Below are 26,491 nucleotides of genomic sequence, written 5' to 3'. Positions count from 1 at the left end.
TCCTCACTGCTAACTGAATAAAACCCAAACTAGCAGACAAGTGGCTAAAAATTCAAATTCAAGGGGATGCCCATCAATTGTGGGAATGGCTGAACAAGCTATTGGATATGACTGTAATGAAATATTATTGTGCTAGAACATTCCAAGCAAAGGGACAACTAGATAGTACAGTAGGCAGAGTACAGGCCCTGGAATCAGGAAGACCTGGGTTCAAGTATGACCTCAGATATTTAATATTTATTAGCATGTATTCTTGGGCAAGTCACTGAACCCCAAATGCCTTGAGATTTAAAAAGAAAAGAAAAGAAAAGAAAAGAAAAGAAAAGAAAAGAAAAGAAAAGAAAAGAAAAGAAAAGAAAAGAAAAGAAAAGAAAAGAAAAGAAAAGAAAAGAAAAGAAAAGAAGAGAAGAGAAGAGAAGAGAAGAGAAGAGAAGAGAAGAGAAGAGAAGAGAAGAGAAGAGAAGAGAAGAGAAGAGAAGAGAAGAGAGAAGAGAAGAGAAGAGAAGAGAAGAGAAGAGAAGAGAAGAGAAGAGAAAAGAAAAGAAGAGAAAAGAGAAAAGAAGAGAAAAGAAGAGAAAAGAAAAGAGAAAAGAAAAGAGAAAAGAAAAGAAAAAAGGAGAGAAAAGAAAAGAAAAAGAAAAACAAGAAATGACAAGCATGATGATTTCAGAAAAACCTGGAAAGACTTCCATGAACTGATACAAAGTGAGGACAGACAACACTAAGCACTGTCAGCAATATTATACAATGAAGAAATATAAATGACCTAGCTATTCTCAGCAATACATGATCCCAGATAATCTGAAAGGACTCATGATGAAACATATTATCTGCTTTCAAAGAACTGACATTGTTTGAATGCTGACTGAAGAATACTATTTTTCTCTTTCTTTTTCAAATCTTTGTGTAAAAAATGACTAATATGGAAATCTTTTACATGATTAACCAATATCAGATTGCTTGCCATCTCAAGGAAGGGGGAAGGAGAAAAAGATAGGGATAGAATTTAAAAGTTAAGAACTGTTTTAACATGTAATTGGGGAAAAGAACAATTTTTTCTTAAAGTCTGCATCCAAGGGCCTGAGATACCTTTCCAGACTTTTTCTCATTAATTCCTTTCATGAACTTTATATCCTGACAATGGGAAGTCTGCTCCCTAAAATCATCCTGTCCTCTTCTGTCCCTATTTCTTTGCTCATGCCACTTTCTATGGCTGACATACATATCCATTCATCTCCCATCCCTGTCCTCTCCCCCACCAACTTTCCCCATCCTCTTATGGCAATTCTAAGCATTCTTGAATGTTTAATTCAGGTGCTATCTTGTCCATAAAGCATTTTCTCTTCATCCCAAGAAGATAGTTCCTCTTTCCTCAAGAAATATCTGATTTATTCATATTTAGTTGAAGGTACAAATCTAATTGGTGCTTTGTCATTTTGATCTAGACTCATTTTTTCATCTGTAATTTACTGTTTGAGCCAGATGATAAATTTTTGTTTCTGCAGATGTTGTTTCCCCCTTTGATGACATATCAATGAAAAATCTAATGAATTTCTGACAATTTTGGAGATCCTTCTGGTAAACTTAGTAGATAGTGGTATAAGGATCTCAATTATCAATTATTGTTATTCTGCTTTTTAAGTCAAATGATGGCAATTTTAGAATCTGATCCAATGCCAATCAATATGTCTGGCTTAAAAGAATTTCTGTGGTTAAGGGAGATAAGAAGTTATCATTTGGCCTCTGCCTAAGAATCTTCAATTGGGGGAATCTACCATCACCCAAAACAGTCCATTTCATGTCTGGAGAGCTCTAATTTCCATGAAATAGAATATAAAAATTGCTATGAAATAGACGTACTCTTTAAGCACAGTGACTATCTCTTATTTATATTTACAAGCTCAGCACCCAACATAATACTAGAATATATTGAGGGCTAAATAAATGCTTATTAATTGATTCAAGTTTTCCTTCTATCAAACTTTGCCTCATGCTTTCCTAAGAAAATAGGTATCATTTGCAAGAAACTCTCTCTTTTCTCATTCTACAATCTGACAATATTTAGTTAACATCCCTCACTTGCTACTCCTCTAATCCAGTCTCTGAATGAGTTATATCCTTTCACTTCAAGCCCTTCACAGCCTTAATTTACAACCCCTTTACCCTTAATCCTATGCATCCTGTCTTGCCTAGAGGACAGAGTCCTCAATCATTTGCTTTCTCTAATTTCTTTTTATTTAATGATTCTGTCCCTACTGCTTTCCTCTTGGATTCAGATTATTAAGAGCTTTAAACACCAAACAGAAGAGACTGTATTTTATCCCAGAGGCAACAAGAAGCCGGCAAGAAAGTGACATGATTAGACTTGTGCTTTAGGAAAATTATTTTGGCAATAATATGTAGAGAGACCAATTAGAAGGCTATTAAAATAGTCCAGGCAAGAGAGTAATTAAGGACCTGAACTAAAGTAATATTTGAGTGGGTAGGGAGAGAGAATGAAAAGGGTGTGAGAGATGTTGTGGAGAAAGAATTGCCAAAATTTTGCAAATAAATAACTAAGAGGGATTAGGAAGGGGGATGAGTTTAATATAACTGAAGTTATAAATTTGAGAAACTGGGGCAACAGTGATGCCTTTAGATGTTAGGAAGACAAATGGGTTTTAGAAAAGAGAATGAGTTCCATTTTAGACATGTTGAGTTTGAAATGTCTGAGGAATCCAGGTTTATATTCAGCAGGCAGTGATGTGAAACTTAGTAGAGCAATTAGGACTGGATATGCAGATTTTTAAGTAATTTTCATAGTGATAACTGAATTCATAGGAAATGATAAGAGAAGATCACAAGGATTTAGAACTAAGCTCTCATGTAAAGCCATGCAAAGGAGACTAAGAAAAGTAGTCGGATAAAAAAAGGATGAGATGCAGTAGAAAACAGTTTGTGAAACACCAGGGAAGTGACGTAAGAAAAGTATAAGGGCAAATGGTGCAGAGCTGAAGAAACTTTTAAGTCAGAAAAGGATAATGGATTTAGCAATTTAAGACTCCTAAACTATGAGATCTGAAAGTCCTTGGAAATCATCAAGTGTAATCTCCTTATTTTAAGAGAATTATCAGCGGAGGAGATGCAAGGCTGTGCAATGGAAAGAAGACTTAAGGGACAGTCCTGCCTGCCACATGCAGTTGTACAACTCTGGACAAGTCATCCAATTTCCCAATTCACTAAAACCATTAAATTGTACAAAACCTGCTGGTCTGCTTTAGTAAAGGGAATTTCAATACATAAGAGTTCCTTACACCAATGAAATCACAGATCTAATTCTCCTCTTCCTGTCCAAAAAGAAAAAGGGAAAAAAAATCCCTAGAAAGGCAAAGTTAACTTTCCTAAGGCCACATAAGCAACATTATGATGAAGACCAGAAAGTTTCCCAGGCAAAACCAGTAAACAAACCAAGTCTTCAGGCTCTGAATTAAGCATCTTTTCCACTAGACCATGATGCTAATAGATGAGGAGTACTAGCAGAATTAATAATACTAATAATGCTAGCTAGCATTTATAATCCCAACTATGTGCCAGGCACGATGCTAAGAGCTGTACAATGATCAAATGTACAATGTACATTTGATCCGTACAAGCACTGAGGTAGGTGCTATTATTGTTTCCATTTCACTACGGAGGAAGCTAAGGCAAACAGGTGAACTGGCATGGCCAGGGTTCCATAGATAATAATAGAGGACATCTGGCAGAGTAGAACTGTTCAGAGCTTACTAAGAACTGGGTTCAAATGCTTCTGAGCAAGTCACTTCAGCTCTATGTGTCCAAGACAATTTCCTAGGACTTGGGCTAAATCAAAGATAGTTGGTTGGTTGAGGGGATTTTTACAAGGGGTTATCTAACATGACAAAATACATGTGATACAAAAGGGAAAGCATAAGCTAGAATTCTCTTCCCCCAAAAAAATAAAGTCAATGTTAATAATGCTCCTCCTTACTCACAGAGGACCTGTTCAGAATTTTATTGTGAGCATCATTACTTTCTCCCAGATCCTTGGCTTTGCAAGAAATCATTCCATTACAACACTAAGAGAAGATCCACGGCCAGGATAGAGACTATGTAATATACATAGACCTGCAAAATTCAAACACATTCTCTCTTAAAAAAAAAAAAAAAAAAATACACACACACACACACACACACGTATATATATAAAACATTCTCTCTAAAAGGTAGCAATATGTAATGTGCTGTTGTCTCCAGAAGCTGCTGATCGCTCTCTGGGAGGAGATCTGCTGTGTCAACTCAAATCTCTCATTAATTAAAATTAAAATTAATTAATAAATTATCTGCCTACTTGGGAAAGTACTTTACAAAAAGCTCCAGTGAAAATTATATTAAAATGAAAAGAATTTCTAAAAGCCACTATAAAAGAATGTGTTGGAAACTGATCTAGAATGAAAAGAAATCCTGAGGAAGCTCCCAGCTAATTAAAAATAACCCCAGCTGTGGAGCTCATCACATCCACCTCTTAGCCAAAGATGTCACTATTAGAACTACAGAAAGAAAGGCTGATATTGTCTAAACTGCAATGTTTCCAACCACATTTCAGCTCTAAAAAAAAAAAAAAAACAGGAAGAAATGAACCAACTCTCCCACAAGCCTTTCCACAGAACTCTGTAAAGGAATGTTTGGAAGCATTATCAAGGACTGTCATTTGGGAGCAAAACTGTGTTAAAGTGAATAGATGTGTCATTAAAAAAAAGTTCCCCAATATTGGGTTTAAAGAATATATTCTGGCTATTATCAAACTTAAATAAAATGCAAGGAAAATTAGTTTTACTGATGATATTGCAGAAATTAAGAATACACCAAGTAAGCAAGCACTTGAAATGTACCATACACCAATTTACCAAAAAATTGGTCTTCCAAATATTTATTTAAAAATTAATTCTTTGGAATCTGGACCCGATATTCCTTAAAGACACAATGATAAAATGTGATTAAAGATTCATCTGGTTCAAAGAAATCTACTACTCATGAAGTATTTGTAAAGTCCCTCAATTTCAGGCTGTACTCAGGATCTGAGAATAAAGAATATTTGAATAAATATCATTACAATGTCCAATTTGATTCACTGAAGTTATTTCCATGTCCCATGAAGGAGAGAAAGAGAGAGAAAGAGTGTGTGTGTGTGTGTGTGTGTGTGTGTGTGTGTGTGTGTGTGTGTATGTATGTATGTATGTATAAATTCTTACAAAACAACTGGTAACAGACTTCTAGAAGAAGTGTAAACTAAAGTTAGACCTCAAAATAACAACAGAGAGGAAACAGGACTGGTGTCTGAAATTTACAGTCCTTGACTCCTCATCCTATTCCTCTAACATATGCATTCATTTGCCAAATTTTGTTATTTCTGTCTGCATTATCTCTTGTGTCTTTCTCCTTTTCCACACTTACACAACTACCCTTATATTTCAAGCTGTCATCATCTTTCTCCTAGTTAGCTGTCTCAAGTTTTTTCCCATTTCAATCCATCCTTCATGCAACTACCAAATGATTTTTCTAAAGTACAAATCTGACCAACTAAAACCCTATTTAGTAAACTGTGGTGGCTTCCTTTAACATATAGGATAATACATAAATATACATTGTTCAGTATTTAAAATACTTTGCAGCCTGGCCCCAACAAAACTTTCTAGCCTTATGTACACTACGGCCTTCCATGCACCTTATGTTCCAGGTAGAATACCCTTCCTAGTCCCACATACTCAGGACATCACTTCTTGCCTTGTCACTGGCTGTCCCTTGTGATGAGAAGCCCTAGTTTCTTGCAAGGCTTGACTCAATTGTCCCCTTCTACAGGAGGCTTTCCTGATTTCCCTTGTGCCCAGCTACTAACTACATTCCCTGAAAAAGCACATTCTATTTTGTACATAATAACCCACATATGTAAATGTTGTCTCCACTCACTAAACTATAAACTCACTGAAGACAAAGACTATTTTCACTTTGCATTTGTGCCCCCAGTCTCTGGCACATAGAAGGTGCTTAATGATTACTGATGACTACCTATATAAGCTTGGGCAAATCACAATCTCTCTGGGGCTCAGTTTCCTCACCTATTAAAAGGGAAGAGAGTTGTAGATTAGATGACCTTGAAGTCCCCTTCTAACGATAAATCCCTTGATCCTATGGCATTAATATAGCACTTTAAAGTTTGTAAAACCCTTTATGTACAGGATTAGGGCTAAGTACACAAGCAAAGTAAAACAATTTTACATATAAAGACAAACTTACAGAGGTTGTGATTTACCTTTCTCACAAATCAGTAAATGCCAGTGTTGGGAATAAAAGAATATGAATTGAGAACATGGCATAGTTCGACAAATGATGACTCTAGAGTCAGAGGACCTAATTTCAATTCCTGCCCTGACATTTACAACTTGGATGCCCTTGGGCCAATCACTAGAGGTGACCTAGACAAGCCCCTGAAGTCCTTTATAACCATTAAATCTATGAAATCACAACTAGCCAGTGTATAGCAAAGTAGGTTAGACTGGAGGAACAGAATAGAAGAACCAAGGAGGAACAGAAAGGACCAAGAATGGCACCTTTCAGGGCTGAATGGACCCCTGGAATAGATGTTTGTCTCAGTGACAACTTGAGAGAACTTATGATTCACTGCAATGGAAAAAATGTTGGACTTAGAGGACATGGGTCTGAGTCCCTCCTGGTTCTAGTATTGGTTATGTGATCATAGGCAAGTTATCTAACGTCCCTGATTGCTCATGTGTAAGAAGAGAGATGATAATCCTGCCTAACTCACAAGGCTATTGGTGAGGCACTTATTGTATAAATTGCCAACCACCACAAGAGTGAAGAAAATGGAGAAGAGTGTTGAAAGATCTATATTCAAATTTTACTTGTTTAGTTATATAACCATACTGTCATGGTTTCTTTCTATAAAACAAAAGCACTATATTAAATAATCTCTAAGGTTCCTTCCAATTCAAAATCTACAATCTTATACAGTCTTAAGGTTCTAGATCTTAGCAAAATCCTAACTCTAATTCTGTAGTGAGACTACTAGTGTGCTGACCTGAAGAGCCCAGAATTTAGGAATTCTTCACCACAGCCTTTTCACTAGTTGCTGAGGGGTATTTTTTTCTGAAGTCTAATACAATCTTTAAGTAAAACATTTTTAAAATGCCATTTTTTGTAATTTCATTTTATAGATTTCTTGTTGTTCAATTGTACCTGACTCTTCATGACCAAGTGGACCATATCACACCAATACTGTCTTTAGGATTGTTTTTGGCAAATTTTCTACCTTCTGTGAGTGGCCTTTCCTAGTCCCTTCAGTATTACTAAGTGTCTTCTCTCTGAGAATACCTCCCATTTACACAATAAAATATAGTTTTGATTGTATAGTTGCATATATTTTGTCTCCATTAGAATACAAATTCCTTCAAAGTAGGGACCACATTTTTTTTCTTTTCTTTGTGCCCCCAATACATATACAATACCTTATCCATAGTAAAGATTTAATAAATGTTTAACTAATTGACTAAATTTCTAGATTAGTTGAACTCTGAAGCCTACATAAAATAAGGAACATTTTTATTTTGTTTGACTTATTCTTCATTAAAGTCTTAAGGTAGGAAAAACCTGACATTATCATGTATATTTAACTAAAGGAGACATATTTCAACATGTACTCTCCCAATTGACATAGATCACAATCCTCTTCCCTGTTCCACTCCCCCCCCAACCTAATCCCTATTCCTTAATCTTAGTAGACACTTTCATGAATTATAATGGTCAAAAAAATTTATCACCCCATAGCCAAATCTCTAGCAATGAGGCCCTTCATACATAGTAAGCAAAAGACCAGACACCATTCCATATTTGAAGCCTTTCTGGGATGGCAGCACCAGTCAGAGCTCTTTTTGCAATAGCAAAGCCTTCTTCAAGAATCCAGAGTTAAGTTCAACATTAATATGGTGAGCTCCCAGAAAAGGAGGGAATTAGCAGGTTGCCTCTTCCTTTTCATAGCTAAATTCCTGAAGAACCTGTCTACAATCAGTATCTTCACTTTGTCCCTCTCATTCTCTTCTTAGCTCTCTTTAGTATGGCTTATAAACTCAACATTCAGATGAAAGTAACCTCTCCAAATTTTTCTTTTTAAAAAACATTTTATTTAATGACTCATAATCTGCCTTCTCACTCTCCCCAACCCAGACTCTCCACCTCACCTTCACTGAAAACAAAATCTACTACAAACATGCATAGCTAATAAAAACAAATTTCCACAATGGCTAGGTCCAAAAAAGAATTTCTCATTCTGCATTGAGTCCTTCACCTCTCAATTAAGAGGTAGGTAATGTTTCATCATTAGTCTTCTAGAATCCTGGTTAGTTTATTATTATGCTGATAAACAGGTCAGCCCAAAAATATTCCATCACATTTATTTACCACAATATATTTACCAATCCCCCAATATATGAGCATTTCCTCATATTTTCATTTTTTGCTACCTTAAAAAGAGCTAAAATAATTTTTGTATATTCCTAATTTGTTTTGTTTAGGACTAATCCTTAATTTACCCTCTCTCTAAACTCCTTCTCCCCTTCTCCTACTTCTCTGGTGATATATTTTTCTATACAAAATTCTGTGTGTGTGTGTGTGTGTGTGTGTGTGTGTGTGTGTGTTTTCTTCCTTCTTTTTACCAGTTAGATCAGAGTGAGTCAAGTGTCAGCAATTCCCTTAACCCCTCCTCATAATGTGTACAGATGTTTACTTGCATACCCTGATTAAGTGAGGTAATTTTTCTTTTCTTCCCTTCCTCCCTTCCCTCCCCCATCCATCATGTATTTTGCTCTCCTCTTTCCATTCTTCTCTTCAAATAAAGCCATAACTGAACTATTACCAGGCTTTTGTCCAACTGGACTCCCTTTATAACACCTGATGTTAGATTCAGAAGAAATACATTTCCCCATATTTAAGTGAAAGCAGTTTATCTCTGTTTAGTCTTTTGCTACTGTTTATTCATGTTTAACTTTTATGGTTCTTTGATTGCTGTGATTGAACTTCATAGTTTCTGCACAGCTCTGGTCTTTTCATCAGCAATGCTTAAAAATACTCTATTTCATTACAAATCCATTTCCTCCCATGCAGCATTATATTCAGTTTTGCTGAATGTTATCCTTAGCTCTAAGTCCATACTAACTTTGAAACTTTCTTTTCCTTTATGTACTAAATATATAGTACTTTAAAAATAAGAATTAATAATTTTACTACTTTATAGTACTATGAGTACTAAGTCATGAATGATCTTTGGGCTGTGATGCCTTAGTTTTTGAAGTCTTTCTTTCGGACTGCTTTTCTGACTTGCTTTTACCTGGAAACACTAAATTTTGGTGATGAGATTCCTGGGAGTTTTCATTTTGAAGTTTCTTTTAAGAGTTTGATTTTTTTTCCTATTTCTACTTTGACCTCTGATTCTAAAAGATCTATGGAGTTCTCTTTTAAGATTTCTTGAAATGAGGTCTTTTTCTGGTCATGATATTCATAAAGTTCACCAATTCTTTCCCCGCCCCCCCTTTGGTCTGTTTTAGATTTATTTTTTTTGGGGGGGGGGAAGGGAGTCTTTCAAGCTTTCCCCCCCCCCCTTATTTCTTATTGCCTCATTGATTCACTGGCTTCTATTTGGTCCATTCTAATTTTCAGGGAGTTCATTGTCTGGGCAAAGTTCTATACCTCTTGTTCTAAGCTGTTCATTTCCTTCCCAAGTCTTTTTTACACATCTCTCATTTTTGTACCAATTTTTTCTTCAAGTGTTTTCATTCTATTTGTAAGAAAATTTTAACTCTTTCAATAATAAAAAAAAAAAAACCCACAACTTTTTCCTTTGTCTCTTACAAACATTCCAATTGAGTTTGTGTCTAAGCTATGTTTTTCACTGAGACTTTATCTCACAGATGTAGAATTATTCTTTTTCTGGATTTGAATCTTAAACTTCATGCCCACCTTAATAGCTCGAATGGTGGAATTATTTTTTTTTAATTTTGGTCATTTTTCCAGCATACTTCCTGACTTTGGACTTCATGTTAGGACTTAGCTCTGCAGCACTTCTGGAGGGTTTCTTGGGGTACTGACTATTGTGTTATTTCAGAATCTCAAGGAGCAGTTAAGGATTGGAGCAAACTTTCAGTGCTCTCAAAGTAGTCCAATCCAGGACAAAATCTGATTGAATCCTCTTCCTCCTGGTCTGAGTTCTTCAGGTTTCTGAGCTGGACCTAAAGGTCTATAAAAAAGCTGGAAAAGCTTTGCTGGTTCAGAGTAGCAGAACTGAAGATTTCCCTTTGGGCTATTTATTCTTCTGTAGGCTAGGCTAGATGCTAGAAATAAAACCCTGAGGCTTGAGCCACACTGCTGTTGCTGGTTTCTGAACTCCCTCTTTTTCGATACACTGCACAAGGCCTCCCTTCCTGAGAACATCATCTATGAATACAAGCCCCCTTCTTAATTAGCTCTTGATGTTACTTAAATCTAGGTAGTAAGTGACAAAGTTGCCCCATCCTGCAAATGCAAAGCAGATGCAAAGCTTGCATTTGTCCCCATCAAAGTTCTCTGGCATGGCTTTGGGAATATCCCAGTATGTACCTACAATTTCTTCTTGCCCTGATGCATGACCTTTCCCTGAGCTAGCATGCTCCTGACCCAATCCAATTCCCTGTGTCCCCAAACCTCCCTGTCTGTTTCCCTGTACAGACCTGCACTAGACAAATGAACCCCCAATTTTTTCTAGATTTCCCTATTTAGATCTATTAAGAGAAGTTTTGTGAAGAGCTTGCTTGTACTTCTTCCTTCTATTCTACCACCTTGCTTTCTCCCTCTCAAAGATCTTAACTGTCAAATCCAATGGCTTTTTCTCAAACCATATCATTCTTGATTTCTCTATAGCCTTTTACAATGTCAATTACACTCTTTTCTTTAATATCCTCTTCTCTCTAGATTTTCAAGACACTTACTCTCCAGCCTCTTTTCTTATTTGTCTGACCATTAATCTTCAATCTTCTTTACAGTATCTTTATTCAGGTTACAGATGATGATTACCCCCACCCCCTCAAACTCCTAAGGTTCTTTCCAGGCCCTCTACTTACTATTATTTGATTTGGTGATCTCATCAACTTCCAGATTTAACTATCATCTCTATACAGGTAGATCTCAGGACTATTTCTCTAACTCTAATGTCTGTTCTGATGTTTAATTTGTAATCTCCAATTTCCTATCTTGAAATGGATATCCCATAGACATCTTAAAATCAACAGACCCCCATATAGAACTCGTTCTCTTTACTCCTATACCTTCTACTACTATCACAGGTACCACATTTACCCAGTTACCCATTTTTGCACAGGACTCTAGGCATTTTTACTGGCTATCTCCCATGCCTGGTCAATTCTACTTTATAGATTCCTCAAGCTAAAATCTCACCTTTCCTAGATCTCCTTAACCCTATTGCCTTCTGAGATTATCTCAAATTTGTTCTATACGTGTCTTGTTTGTATATCATTGTTTGCATGCTACCTTTCCCTTCTTGACAGCAGGTCTACTTTTCTGTTTTTGTTTCCCAATGTTTAGAACAGTGCCTGACACACAGTAGGCAATTAATAAATGCTTGTTGCTTTGACTGAGGAAGAGTGAATTGGCCCAGGTCAGAAACAGCCAGAGTGGAACTATGACTAGGCCCTGAATTTCCAACCAGGGCAAGATAGAAAAACCTAATCTTAAAATAAATAAATAAATAAAAATCCCCACATATCACCCAAATAGTAACAAGCACTTGATTTAGATTTACCCAAAGCATGCTGTTTTCTCAACAGTGCATTAAAAAGTCATTTCTCCCTCTCTCTTTTAAAAAGCAATTAAGAGTTACTGGATTTAATTTTTAGTTTTTAAAAAATACAGATCAAAGGAAAAAAAAATCCTCTTTTCAGAATTAACAGAAATACATGGTCCTACTCACTTAAATCAGGTCAGTTTTTTTAATATTTGAGAAGAGTTCTTATTACAAGAAGAAAAAAAGTCCTTTTGTATTGACTTCAAGTGGAATACAAGATTACAAAACTAGCATTAGAAAGGACCATAAAGATTCTCTAGACTCATACCATCCTTTCACAGAAAACTAAAGTCCTGAGAGTTTAATGACTTGTCCAGAGTCATATAAGTAGTTAGTTCAAAACAAAGCCAGGACATGAACCAGGTTCCTTGACTCCTAAATTCAGCAGCCTTTAATCAGACGATCACACAATCAAGTCAAATAAGTATGAATGGGTCTTGACTCTCACCTTCCTCAAAAATTGCAAGTTCCTAAAAATAAGGGAAGCACTTTAAGAATAAGGACCATATATCTTCTAGACATTATTTTCCCCATCAATGAAGATACTGAACATCTAAGTGTTAACTTATGTTAGCAAAGTGTTAACTGAATAAAGTTATGCAATAGGAGTTAGTAAAGTAAAAATAAGTGTATGAGCACAATTAGCGAAATATGAAGATCTGGGAAAAGTGTTTCAGTCAAAGTGGCACAGCCATAGATCTGGATCAACTAAAGGAGTAAAGATAAGGAAACCAAACCCTAAAACTAAACTAACCACCCTCCCCCCCATCAAGATTCTCCAGGACATTCCAGTGCTGCTAAAATCTGCTAGACAAAGTCACACAATCATCCAGATTAGGTCCACTGAAAACTGATGGGATTTAATCTCAAATGGGTCCTCACTGCTACTCAGCAATCTTTTTATTCTTCCCTTACTGATGCTATTGCCTATGGTGACTATTCTAAACTCTTCTTTCCTATAATGATCCCTATCCTTTCATTCTCAGCAGAAGATCTATGATCTTTTGAGCTTTGATCTCACCTCCCACTTCACTCCTACTAAGCAGATAGGTGATTCAGTGGATAGAACACTGGACCTGGAGTCAGGAAGACCTGAGTTCAAATCTGGCCTCACACTCTTACCAGCCTTGTGACCCTGGACAAGTCACTTGGCTTCTGTCTGACTCTCCTCATCTGTAAAATGGGGATAATAATAGCACCTACCTCCCAGGTAGGTTGTTTTGAGGATAAAACGAGACAATATTTGTGAAGCGCTTTGGAAACCATAAAGCACTATACAAATGCTAGCTATTATTATTATTACTTCACAGAGGAAACAAGAAGCCGACCATTGTGAGCTGTCTCCCCTTCTCCACACCTTGAAATCCCTCTATATCATCCCCCATTCTCACCTGCTTTGCTTCAAACTCTGGGGAAGAGGTGGTCCTTCCTGTCAAGATCAACCTCTCTACTTGTGCCCTTGATCCCATCCCCTTTTTCTTCTTCGATCTTGTTCTCTCAATAATGCCTTCATTGTCTTTCATCTTCAATCTCCTTATCCATTGAGGGGGGGTAAAAGGGAAAGGGAACAAGCATTCATTAAGCACCGACTACATGCCAGGCACTGTGCTAAGTGTTATACAAATAATTCATTTGATTCTCATAACAACCCTCAAAGGTAGGTGCAATTATTATCCCCATTTAACAGCTGAGGAAAATGAGTTAAACAGAGGTGAAGTGATTTGCCCAAGGTCACACAGCATGTATGTGAGGTCGTGTTTGAACTCAGGTTCTCCTGACTCCAGGCCCAACATGGTACAAACAGCCCCTTTGAAATCCTTCAGCTGCTCTGGCCCTGCCCTCACCTTCTCCTTTCACTGTCCACTCCTAGGAAGTCAGCTACACCAGTGCCTCTGTTTCCTTCCCTCCCAGCTCATTTTTCAGTTGCCTAGCAATCTGGCTGAAATTATTTTCTCAAAGACACAATGATCTCTTCAGTGCTAAAGGCAATTCCCATTTTACCAAACCTCTGATTTTCTAACTACCACCTCCCCTCCTGGATACTTGTTCTCCCTTGGCTTTCATAAAAACCTCTTGGTTCTCTTCCTCCTTGCCTAATAGTTCCTACTCAGTCCCCTTTGTTAGCTAAAATAAGGCACAGGAGAAAAAAAAAAATGCTAGATGTGAGGTCAGAGGGCTTGGTTTTCAGATTCCAACTCTCTACTTACCCCTCATGTAGCCTTGGGCAAAATATTTTAGCAACCTCTCTGGGTTTCAATTTCCTCATCTATAAAATAAAGGAGTTGGACGTGCTAATCTCTAAGGTTTCTTTGAACCCTAAATCCTATGATCATCAAAGCGATGACCAATCATGACTCTGAAGGACATGAGGAAGCATCTTATTGCTTGAGAGGATGGACGCAGGACACAGACTGAGACCTATTTTTTTGGGACATCTCCAATGTAGGGAATTTATTTCACTTGCTTTTTTTTTTTTTTTCTTTCTTTCTTTCTTTTTTTTCTAAAGGGAGAGATGAAGGGGAAGGAGTAGAAAATAATATTTTTAATTGAAAAAAATATTTAAAGAAAAAAATTTAAAATCCCATGATCATCATCTCCAGCAGTTGCATTGTCCACCAAAGATGACTCAGTCCTGGGACCTGCTTTCTTAGTTCACTACTTTGGATTTTTCCTTGACTTTGTCCCTTCTCTCATCTCTTAGTTATACTGAATCTACCTAAACATCTCTCATATCCATCAAGATTATTACAACAGCCATCTAATTGATACTGCTACTCTCAAACTCACTCCTCCTCAAAACTGCCAAATTTATATTCTAAAGAATAGAATTAAACATGACACTCAAAATCTTCAATGATTCCCTATTGCCTCTAAGATAAAATTTACAGTCTGGAATTTAACCCCCCCACCTCTACCAGCTCCTACATACCTTTCTAGATTTAATTTATATTTTTTTCCCTTCACATAACCTGCCAAAGCAACCTTCCAAATTTCACATTCTATTTCCTGTCTTCATGGCTCTGAAAACATAGTGCCCCTTCTCCCTCTCTCACCAAGGCTGAAATGTACTCCCCCCTCACCTTTACATCTTAAAATTTCTGGCTTCCTTTCATGCTGGGCTAATATATCACTTACTAAGTGAAGACTGTTCTCTTTTGATTCCCCATCCCTCTTCCTAGTTGTAAATGTTCTTTTTCTCCTAAAATTTCTTTACACTTCCGAATGCTGTCTCTTTCTATTAAACAAAGTCCCTTAAGAGCAAGGGACTCAGTGTCTTTAAAATAATAAATATTTAATAAATAGTTTTCAACAATTGGGGAATACAAAAAGACAGACTTTGACAAAGCTTCAATGTATAAAGTACTAGAGTATTGAATATTGAAACAAGATGCTAAGGAGAGTTTGGGAAATGATGGGAAAGGTTATGGGTTCTTTTTTACGATGTATATGCTGTTGAATAAAATTAAAACAAAATGGATAATAAGCACAAAAATGTGATTGAGGCTTGACCCATCTGCCTTGGATTTACAAGCAGGCTGAAAAACTGAAGAATTCTATTTTTCAATTCTTACATAGAATTGATTTCTAACCTTAGGGTTAGAATTCATCTAAATGTAAAGCCTATGAATACAGTTCATTTTGATTTTATATCTGATTTCTGGTATCTAGGACAATACTTAGGGGAAAAAATTGAGTGTTTCGTAAATGTTTGGTGAATTGGATTGTGTTAGAATCATTAAGCAAAGCAAGTTCCTTAGAGAGCTGTGTCTGAGTACTCATTGCATGCATTGGAGCTAAAATTGTACTTTGCATAAAATAGGCAATAAATAAATGCATGCTGACTCAGAGTTAAATTAGGGCTGCTCAAGCACCACAAAAAGTCATAAGGAACCTTTGAAAAGACTCAGAGAGACCAGCGCACAAATATCCATTATGTTTTTTGAGCTAGTGGCCAACTCCTTTCCATTCATGGAAGGAGCAAAGTCAAAACTTGAGTGAATGAGAAATCCCCCCCCTCAGTTTTCCCTCTCTCCAGTCCCAATAAATGTTGCTGTCCTAGTGCTGAAGCTTTCCTTTCAAATAATAATAAAACTTGAATTATATAAACTGGAAGAACAAAGCATTACTTCTATGCTTTTTAGTAAAATTTTGTTGAAAATATTAGGCATCATTGAGACCTGGTGTCTGCAATTTGCTGGGTCCTAAGATATTCACACAACTGTGTCAATAAACTAATAGATAATGTGGACTAAAGGAAAGATTTAGACATTATTTAATCATTATAAAAAGTAACTATCGAGGGCAGGAATATATAACGATAACAGAAGTCTAATATAAAGAATGGTTCACAAAGGGTGGAATAAAAGAAACATTTATTTAGATGCTCAAATAATGGCTGGAAAAGAAAGAAAACCAGGCTAGAAGTCTAACTTAAGGAGACTTCCCAAGAGGGTTTACTGATATTCAAAGAATTTTTAAAATGGAATTTAGTTTGGTGCTCAAACTATACTCAAATCTTTTTTTAAAAATTTTTTTCATATCAATTTATACCTATTCTAATGTAGGAAAATTTATTCTCAAATCAGTAATCACCTAATAAGCATCATGTGCAAAGCACTTTCAGGCACTAAAGATATAAAAACAAAAACAAAATGAAAAAAATGAAAAAAAAAAAAAGAGGGAATTAAAAAAAAAAAAAAAAAGATTTAGTGTACAAAGTGGCACCTGAATTGTGGTTCAGAAGGAAAAGAAATCCAAAAGATATATTAAAAAAGTAAAAAAGAATTAAAGGACCTGCCTCTCCTATCCTAGATCAAATGTATTCAAACTCCAAATATGAAAACTGCTATTCTTTGCTTCATGAAGGAAAAGATTTATATTATATATATATATATATATAATCTATATTTATATAGATATATATAGATATACATAGATATATATATAGATATAGATTATATATGTATAATATATATTTATATTGCTTCATCTATGATTATCTTGGAAATTGTGGAAGAATTCTCCCTTCTCTATTAAGGCAACTTGGTGGTTCAGTTGGAGTCAAGAGACTAAATCCAGCAGACACTAAGCTATGTGACCTTGGGCAAATTAGTTAACCTCTACCTGCCTCAATTTCCTCATCTGTAAAATAAAAATAGCCTACCTCTCTCAAGGATGTTGTAAGGATAAAATGAGATGTTTGTAAAGCAATTTTCAAACCTTAATGCACTTCAAAAATGTTTTATTATTATTATTGGCAGGCATCTTCCCCTTTGCTTATAAATAGTCTATTTTAATACTCTCAGAAACTCAAATGGAACTGTGATCTCACTGATACAAAGATTCATTTCAGTGATAGAGAACACAATTAATTCGTCCTACTCAACTTTTGTCAATATCTTCCTGTAAATCTACCACAGGGAATCCATCCTTCCTCAATTTCTCCTGAAGTTAGGATGAGCACTGCAGCTATCCATTTGTCATGATTCACCTTTGCACATATCCAATCCATCTCTTCCAATAGTTATTTCTTAATGACACTTTTTTTCCTCTTCTTCTAAATTCCTCATTGTTTACATCCTGCACTCTTGCTCACATTTACCAAAACCTTTCCAGAGCCCTCTGTGTGATAGTCAATTTTAATTCTTCAGAAATCATATTCAATGGCTTGTGCCATACAAAACACTGGTAAAATAAAGATTATTTAAAAGATAGGTTTTTGTTTCTAGGAGAAACTTGAGTCACTAAAAGGGTTTTACAATTTTATGAAGGCAATTCAGCCCAATTTCCTCCTCCAAGTTGTCCATTTGTACTATCTGTCCCAGATATACATATTGTAAGAAAACAGTGAGTTGCCCAACATCTAGTGTCCAGATCATGACAACTTAAAATAGCTTTATGTTTTTTTATTTTTACTTTTCTATCTCCTCTAGCTATTGTACTAGTTCCTTTCTTTTGTTAACTTCTCAAGTTCTACCACCATTGCTTACAATTCTTCATTTCATATTTTTTCTTTAAACAGGTACCCATCTCTTGCAAACTCTGTAAATTCCCTTCAGAGCCATCACTAACCTCCTGTCTTTTCAAATAGCCTTTTCTTCATCCATAATCTCCTTGAACTCTCTCCTCTGCAACATCTACTTCTTTAAACTTCTTTCCTTTTCTCCCTTGATATTACATTATATTCATTTCTCCCCTACTTTTCTATTTATACATTGGTTCCTTTTCCTTCTCCCATTCCTTAAATGTGGGCACTTCTCAACGTTTCATGCTCCTGCTCCTATTCCTCTCTAACTCTCTTGAGAATTCACTCACTCACGTGGCTCTAACCTTTATGGAGGTGCCCCCAAATCAGTATTTCCAGCCCTAATCTCAATCTTTCTTGAACTCCAGCCACATACATATTGGACATCTTCACCTGGACATCCTGCCACTATCACAGACTTAACTCTATAAAATAGAATTTGCCTTATTCTCCACCTACCATCTGACTATCCTACCCCATTTTACTAATGATTTCACTCTTCCCTAGCCTCCTGAAAGGCTTAAAATCATGATAGTCACCTTTGTTTCTTCTATAGTCAATGTCCAAATCTTTTTAATCCTGTCTTCACTGTTACATCAGTCCTTATTCTGCCTTGCCATTGCAAGACCTCACTCAGGCCCTTATGGTTTCATGATTGTACTACTTCTCTTGTAGACTCTCCAAACCACACTACAATACAGTAATAATATTACTCTACATTATTCTACCTAAAGCAATGATTTGATAGTCCCATTAGCTTACATAAAGTTCCAATGGAACTTTCATTCAATTATCTAAAGGATGAAATTTAAATTATCAGTCTTTATAATAATAGTGTTAACTTCTAACTTTGTGTAGCATTTTACAAGTCCAAAAAAAAATCTTACAAAGAATATTACATTTGATCCTCACAACAACCCTGTGAAATGAATATTATCCTCATCTGTAAAATGAAAAAACTGAGGCTATCACAGCAATTGAGTTATTTGTCCAAGGTCACATAGCTGGTAAGTATTTTTTAAGATTTGAACCCAAATCTTCCTGACTCCATGTTCAGCACAAACTGGCCCTAAATCTATCTTCTCAGTCTTATTTCTAAACACTCCTAGGGACATTCTAATAAAGTACAATGGAAACTAGATTTGGAGTGATAAAAGCCACTTTATCTTTCTAAACCTCAATTTCCTCTCCTGTATAATTCTAAAGGTCTCTTTTAGTTCCAAATCCTATAATTCAATTGTTTTTTGAGGCTCATTTTCCCTCCCCAAGCAGCTCACCTGTGATTTTACTCATAGTTTCATTGACTAAAGTGTCCTCTCACTTCCATTCAAATCTTATTCATCCTACAAGAGTTGGTTCAAATTCCGTTTTTCCAGAATGCCTTCCCTAATCTTCCTCTGACTAGGTATAACAATTTTTGTACAATCCACAGCAATTAATCATGTATAGCTCACTTACTATATATAAAATCACTTATTCAAGTCAGTAACATTTATTAAATATCTAATGTGTGCAAAGCACTGTTAGGCACTGGAGATTTTTAAAAATTAGAGAGGATCCAAACTGTCCTCATGGAGCTCAAGATATTATTTAAATCCTAGATCATCACTGAACTTATCAATTGTAGGTGTGATCTCCCCAAAGAAATGCTTTGAGAACAAAAACAAAGCATCACAGATTCAGAGCCAGAAAGAACCAAAGAAGACATCCAATTCAATTCCTGTGTTTTATGAGGCCCAGGAAAGTAACTTGATCAAGGTCACACAATGAGTTAGTGGCAGAGGCTGGATTTGAACTTCGTTCACCCAGGGCTCTTTCAATTATAGCATGCCATCTCATTTTTCTTCCTTCATTACTCTTGACAGCACCTAGGACACTACGTTTAACACAGTAGAGATTTAATAAATATTTCTTGAATTAAATAGCAAACCCTAAATAGGTATCTACTAGTCTGATTTTCTTGTTTAAGAATGAAATCCTAAAACCTAGATATTCACACATGCTGAATCTCTCCTATCTTCTTTCTCCCTCTTCCAAAGTATTTGGGGTTGAAGTATTAGGAGGCAAAGTAGATGAAAAGTACATAGGTACATTTGGTAATATAATTTGGTAATAATAATAACAAGAACAGAAAGGCCATATCAAAGAGGAGGAAAAGCACTTAAGAGTCAAAAAACTTGGGGTCTGATACCAGCTCTACCATTTATTATTCCTACTATCTCGAGTAAGTCATACTGTCCCTTTTCTAAAGATCAGTTTCCTCATCTGCAAATATGGGTAACAGACACCCTACCTCATAAGGTTGCTATGAGGATATAATGTAATAGTGTGTCTGAAAGCCCTTTACAAATTGTTAGACAATATGCAAATAAGAAGTGGTATTCAAAGCAAAAAAATAATAGTAATAAAAATAATAATAGTCTGTTTTTTAATTAATATCTTGCCAATCTCAACATTTTACACTGCTTAAACGACACTGTAACTTCTCCCCTCCTTAGATGTTTCTTTCTTTATCTATTCTCTATACATGGCACTATGGGATTTTTATATATTTACTAATGCATACATGACACCTAGTGGCAAAAAGAGGGTAGCCACAGGCTTCCCCCACAAAACAGCATGTGAGGGAAATGTTGGTCCACTTTCCTTCTGCATTGCAGGGAACTGAATGTATTGTCATAATCCTTTGCTAACATATCCAAGTAGATGCCTGGCCATCATCTCAAATTCAAGATGCCTAAAATTAAATTCCTATTCCTCTCCCATCTGGCCCCAATTCTATCTCAATGCAGTTTTGCCTCAACAACCAGACTGAAACTTCAAATCTAACTTTGACTCCTCCCTGACCCTTGCTCCCCATATCCAATTCAATTCAATAAGCATTTATTACCTGTCATAGAGAGGCAGCATAACTTAATGGAAAAAGGATCAACCTGGGAATCAGGAGGAACTAAATTAAAGCCCTACATTTGACATACTAAACTTAAGACCATGGGTAAGTCAAAACCTATCAGTGGTCCAGACACTAGGATTATGTTAAGAGAAAATCTGGTATCAGCACTGATGATGGTTTCCATACTAATGAACTCACAGGTCTAGTCTCTTGATACTCCAAAAATATCCAGACAAAAAATCTTGCCAGTTCTTCTCTTGAAATGTCTCTTCTTAGACCTTCCTTTTTATTCCATTTGCCAATGCTCTAGTTCAGGCCTTGTCTCATGTCTGACCTTTGTTAGTCAATTCAACCTGAACACTATTATTAATTCAATTTGATTCAATGTATTTATCAAGCACCTATGTGCAAGGCACTGTGTTCAATGTTGGCTGGTAATGAGACAATCACGTCCCACCTACCAGCTGGTATCAGTCCCAGCAATGACTCCCCTTCAAGCATTTAGCACAGTACCCTGCACATAATAGGTATTCAATAAATATCTGATTAACAGCCAAACAGTAGAGATGTTTTCCTTTTCCTTTTCTTAAAGGAGCACTCCATAAGTATTCATATATATGGCAGAATGTATGCGTACATGTTTGTAAAACAAAAATCACACACATTCTTTTTCTATAGCTAGGGATACGTAAATGTGTATATATGATGCATTTATCTCTATTTATATACCACTTCTTGGATCTCGTTGTTGGGTTTTTTTTAGGTTGCCCAAGACAATTCACTACTCCTCAATACCACAATATATAGTCTTCATAGGTTGCTATGACTGAAAAAAAATTCAATATCCTCTGGCCAACCTGCTGGTGATGAGCCAGACATAAACAGATGCACAAATTTCATAACATGTTCCCAAATTTGCCAACATTCTCTTACAGTTCTCCAAAGAACTGGTAAAATGCTACTAAGAAGGAATTTTGTGCCCTTTAACCTTTATAAGAAGAGTACAAAGAAATATGTATCATTACTTCCCTTCAGGGTTCATTTTTCTCTTTTATCAATAGGAAAAAAATGGTTTAAAAAAAAAGTCAAAAGGCAGCATGGATTTGAATCTAGGGAGTCTATGTTTGAATTGTGACTCTGAGTCTCAGTTGCTTCCTTTGGAAAATCAAAAGACCACCCCCCTCCCCCTACTCCTAAATCTTACCATGGCAGAATACATGTAAGGTTGAAAAAGCCTCTAGAATCCATCTAGGCCAACTTTCTCATTGTACAGATGAGGAAACTGAGGCTGGAGTGCTCACACAACTTGGTGAGGATGACTCAATACCAGAGACAGAATCTGAACCAGATCTTTATGACCAGCTATCCAACACATTACCACGAGGGCATGCTGCCTCGGACTGCTATAGAACTGGATGGCTTCAGAGCCCTGACAGACTGGCCAATTCTTTTCACATGTCTCCATTCCAGCATAAAATATATTGTAATTTTATTGTAGAAATTATAGTTGTAAAAGAGGAAACTATGAAGCACCGTGATAATTAGTACAAAGAGAACTGGCCTCAAAGTCACCAAATTCTGGGTTCGAATTCTGCCTCTGACACTTAGTAGTGTAACCAACTAGGGGCAAGTTGTTGGCCATCGGGGAGCCTCAGTTTTCTTCTCTATAAAATGTGAACAACAGTTGTGGTCCCTGCCTGCCTATGGGTCGCTATGAAAATCGGATGAGGCAACATGGGCAGAGTGCGCTATTAAATGCCTACCACCTGCCGGGCACTGGGGGTACAAGTACAAAAGGCAACAGAGGCAGCAAGTGCATTGAGCATTGCACCTGGATTCAGAAAGGCTTGAGCTGAACCCCTGCCTCACACACTTCCTAGCTGAACTGTGTAACTCTAGGCAAATCTCTTGACTGCCTCATTTTCCTCATCTGTAAAATAAAGATTATAATAGCATCTACCTCCCAGGGCTAGAGAGACAGACAGACAGGCAGACAGACAAACAGAGGCAGAGAGAGAGAGGAATAAAGACAGAGAAAAAAAGAAATGCGCAGATTGTCAGAGAGAGGCAGAGAGCCAGAGAGAGAAAACGAGGCAGACTGACAGGAGGAGAGAGACAGAGAACCTTAGAGCAGCACAAAAATCCTCGCTATCATTATCACCGTCATTAATAGGCAGGCAACAAGCATGGATTAAGAGCTCCCCCTGAGCCAGGCACAGTGCCCACGTTAACTGTATCCGTCTCTCCTGCAGTCCCCCCCGCACCGGGCCGCTGCGAAGGAAGGAAGATGCTTTTCCGCCCTCAATCGGGCTAGGCTGACTAGGACCCTGGAAGGGACGCTCTCGGCGCTCCTCGCCAACCCCAATCTGGAGCGCGCTGCGGACGGGAGCCTGAGAACAGAAGAGGGGCTGTGAGTTCGCAGGTCCCGGGGCAGAGAAGGGATAGTGCCCGGGGAGGCCCTTGCCGTTCTCTTGGCCGCGGCCGGACTGTGTGACCTCTGAGTCCTCTCCAGTTCTGAGATAGCGTGAAGGCTAGCCCCCGCTAGGGGAGAAGCGCTTGCCTCGGCTCGGGAGGGGGGAGGGGGAAGAGGGCCGTTTCCATCCTTCCCCGGCCCCTTGCTGGGCCATCTTCCCTCTCGAAGGTCTCTGGCATCCTAAGGAATCTTGGTTCGGGGCCCTTTTCCTGCGTGCTGGCCTGAGAAAGCAGCGCTTGAGGGTTGATCATCGCCGGCCGGCCGGCCACTTCCCCCCCCCCCCACCTTCTCCATACCCTCCCTTGGGGCCGCCCCTCTTCCTTCCTTCCTTCCCTTCTTCCTTCCTTCCTTCCGCCCTCGCTTATAGCATCCCAGCCCCCGCCTATCCCGCGGCCAACTTCCCCGGGAACCGCCCCCAGGCGCTCGGGCTCCGGAGCGGCCCTAAACCAGCGCCGAGCCTGCCGTGGGGCGCGGGCCCCGCGGGCCCCCACGTCCTAGCGGCGGCGCGGCTCAAGCGAGCCCCAGGCTTTCCCCGCGGCCTAGCCCCGGCCCCGGCCCGGCTCCGGCCCAGGCCGCGGCCTCACCTGTGCGCCGGCGGGCGGGCCCGGGACTCCTCCGGAGGCTGGGGGCGGGGGCGGGCGGGACGGTAACGGCTCCGCTCGGCCTCGGTAGCGGCGGCGGCAGCGACGGCGGCAGCGGCGGCGGCTCCTCCTCAGCGCGCACAACCCCGCTCCGGCCCAGCGCAGCCCGGGACCGCCCCCTCCGCTTCGACCGCCCATTGGTCCCTCTTCGCCACAGCTCTCTTCTTATTGGGCGACGTGTGTGTCACAGGGCCTCGCGGGCCGCGGGGAGGCGGGACTTCCTGCCGCCGGCGCGGAGGAAGGAGGCGCGGCCTGGGGGGGGAGCTAGCGGCCGGCGGGAGGCGAAAGGATCCTGGGCCGGCGCCCAGAGCAGAGTCAGCGCCTGGAAGGCGATTCTCCCAGCTTCTCTCCCTCCCTCCCGAGATTGGGAAGAGGCCTACAGCAGCCTGAAACACGCGTCTGCCCCCATTCCCCACCCGCCTCGCGCTGCCCGGTGTATAGGGGTGCGTGTGCTGCTAGCGAGCTCATGGCTGCGTGTTCCCCGGGGAAGGGGGGGGGGGGCTGTGCAGCGGTGCGTGCCCCGGGGTGCATCCCTGCCCCTGCTGGGGTGCTCGGTGGGTGTCTGCGCACTCTCTTCCCGCTCCATCCTTAGATGGGATGTGGGTCCCCAGCCTCACTTGGGGAAGGAACCAGAGGGGACGTCTAATTCTTCCTTGTCCAAAGGAGGAAACTGAGGCACAAAAAAATGAAGGGATGTGCCCAGGTACAAAAAGGGACCCTCCCCCCAAAAGAGTGCACAGGACAGAGGGCCCTGCACCCGAGCGAGGCAAGCAGTGGCGGGGTTTTCTGCAGGAGCTCCGAACCTGTGACCCACTTTCAGAAGCTTCCTCAGAGAAGCGAAATGTTAGGTTCCAAAGAAAGGCTGGCTTAATTTTTGCACGCAGGAGAATTAAGGCAGACGCTGTAAGGTCTAGTGAGAATCTTTGGACTAGATCCAAATCAATCCCGTACTTGCTGAAGTAAACTGGAGGTTCGGAGGCTTTCTGCAGCACCAGGAACAGCACCTGATTCATCCTCATCATCGTCAAAATAATCCATGATCCCCATCTCTTACATGCAATGTCACACAGTGCTTTCCTCACAGCAACTTGGTGAAGAAGTGCTTAGTTACTAGGAAGCCCGAGGGGCCAAAGGACCCAAAACCAATGGTCCTTCCGGAGTCATTCTTAATCCCAGTCCAGTTGGACCTGATGAGAACCATTGAAACTAATTAGCCAGGTCCTGTGGCATGTAGTTAGTTGAATTAACTCAGGCTCCTGCTGTAGGAATTATAAGGCTAGACCCGTCAGTAATTAGCTGGCACTTAGTCCCTTACAGCTCAAGCTTCCTTCTCTATAAAATGGAGTAACAATGTCTGCCCTACCTTCCTGGGGAAGGAATAATGGAAGTGTTTCACAAAGGATAGTGCCTCAGGTGCATAAATGTGGCAAAGAAAAAAGCCACCCATGGAATGAAGACACAAGGTCTAGTCTAGAACATCGTCTGCCACTAGTGGGAACAAGAAATCGACCGAGGGATGTTAATTCCTTATCTCAGTTTTGTCAAGTGTAAAACCTAAGATTCCTCAGATCTCACATCATATCATGAATCTTTCAGTCCTTCTAAAGGAAAGAGCTATATTTAGACTTAGGAGGCCCTGAAATCAAATCCTGCCTCAGGCATTTATTGCTTTGTGTGACCCTGAGCAAATCATTTAACCTCTAGGCTAATAACTTTCATCTCTTTCAACTTCAGTTTCCTAATCTTCAAAACAGGAATGTTAACAGCAGCACCTACCTCCTAGGACCACAAAAATGAAAATGAATATGCAAACTTTTAGCAATCAATCATTTCATTAGGATCTCAGATTAAGAACAAAAGTGACCTTTAGAGGCCCTTGGGACCAATTCCCTCATTTTATTGTGGAGAAAACAGGTTGAGAGAGGTTAACTGACATACTTAGTTATCCTACTTGTGTCTGAAGTAAGATTCAAATGCAGGTCTTCCATACTCCAAGCTTGACACTACCCATGTTACATAACATTTATATAATACCTCAAAATATGCACTTATTATAAGGTTACAAATATAAAATTGGAAAAGATCATCTAGTTCAAACTCTTCATTTTGTAGTTGAGGAAACTGGAGCACAGAAAAAAATCACACAGGATCAGAGAGCTTCAAATTCAGATCTTATGGACAGTCAGACCTCCTACATTATCTCCTTCCTTGGAGATAATTACCACAAATATTATTATTTTACAAATATTATTATTTTACATATGGAGAAACTGATGCTCAGAGGATAAAACTTGCCCAGAGTCACATTGCTAGTGTCTGACAGTCAGAATTTGAATCCAGGTCTTTTCTGAACTTGCCCCAACATTCAGTTCACTATTCCAATCTATGTAATGCAAATATATACATAATAAAAAGTCAACTATTTTTCCTGGTAGGAGTACAACATTCTATTAAAAAAATACTAGTTTCTAATTACCAGTCTTTTTAAAATAGCTTTTTATTGACAAAACATATGCATGGATAATTTTTCAACGCTGTCCCTTACAAAAACTTCTGTTCT

At 38.7% G+C, this 26,491-nt stretch overlaps 1 protein-coding gene across 4 annotated transcripts in view; it reads right to left on the bottom strand.

The window, feature by feature from the left end:
- Positions 1-24,088, bottom strand: part of ELAVL1 (ELAV like RNA binding protein 1) — a 64,576-nt gene extending 40,488 nt beyond the window's left edge. The window contains exons 1-2 of one of the 4 annotated variants that reach the window (XM_074301758.1): positions 23,875-24,068; positions 13,291-13,432 (exon numbers count right to left, since the gene is read on the bottom strand). In XM_074301758.1, the coding sequence (XP_074157859.1) occupies positions 13,291-13,422 (132 nt within the window). In that variant the 5' untranslated portion in view covers positions 13,423-13,432; positions 23,875-24,068. Of the gene's footprint in view, positions 1-13,290; positions 13,433-23,874 lie in introns of all 4 variants that reach the window. The other 3 variants (XM_074301736.1, XM_074301748.1, XM_074301763.1) reach the window with 3 other exon arrangements.
- Between the last annotated feature and the right edge of the window lie 2,403 nt (positions 24,089-26,491).

This window comes from Sminthopsis crassicaudata, chromosome 1 (assembly GCF_048593235.1).
Source record: "Sminthopsis crassicaudata isolate SCR6 chromosome 1, ASM4859323v1, whole genome shotgun sequence".
NCBI classification, from domain to species: domain Eukaryota; kingdom Metazoa; phylum Chordata; class Mammalia; order Dasyuromorphia; family Dasyuridae; genus Sminthopsis; species Sminthopsis crassicaudata.
Note: the sequence above shows the minus strand (reverse complement) of the source record. Positions and strands in the feature narration are given on the sequence as shown.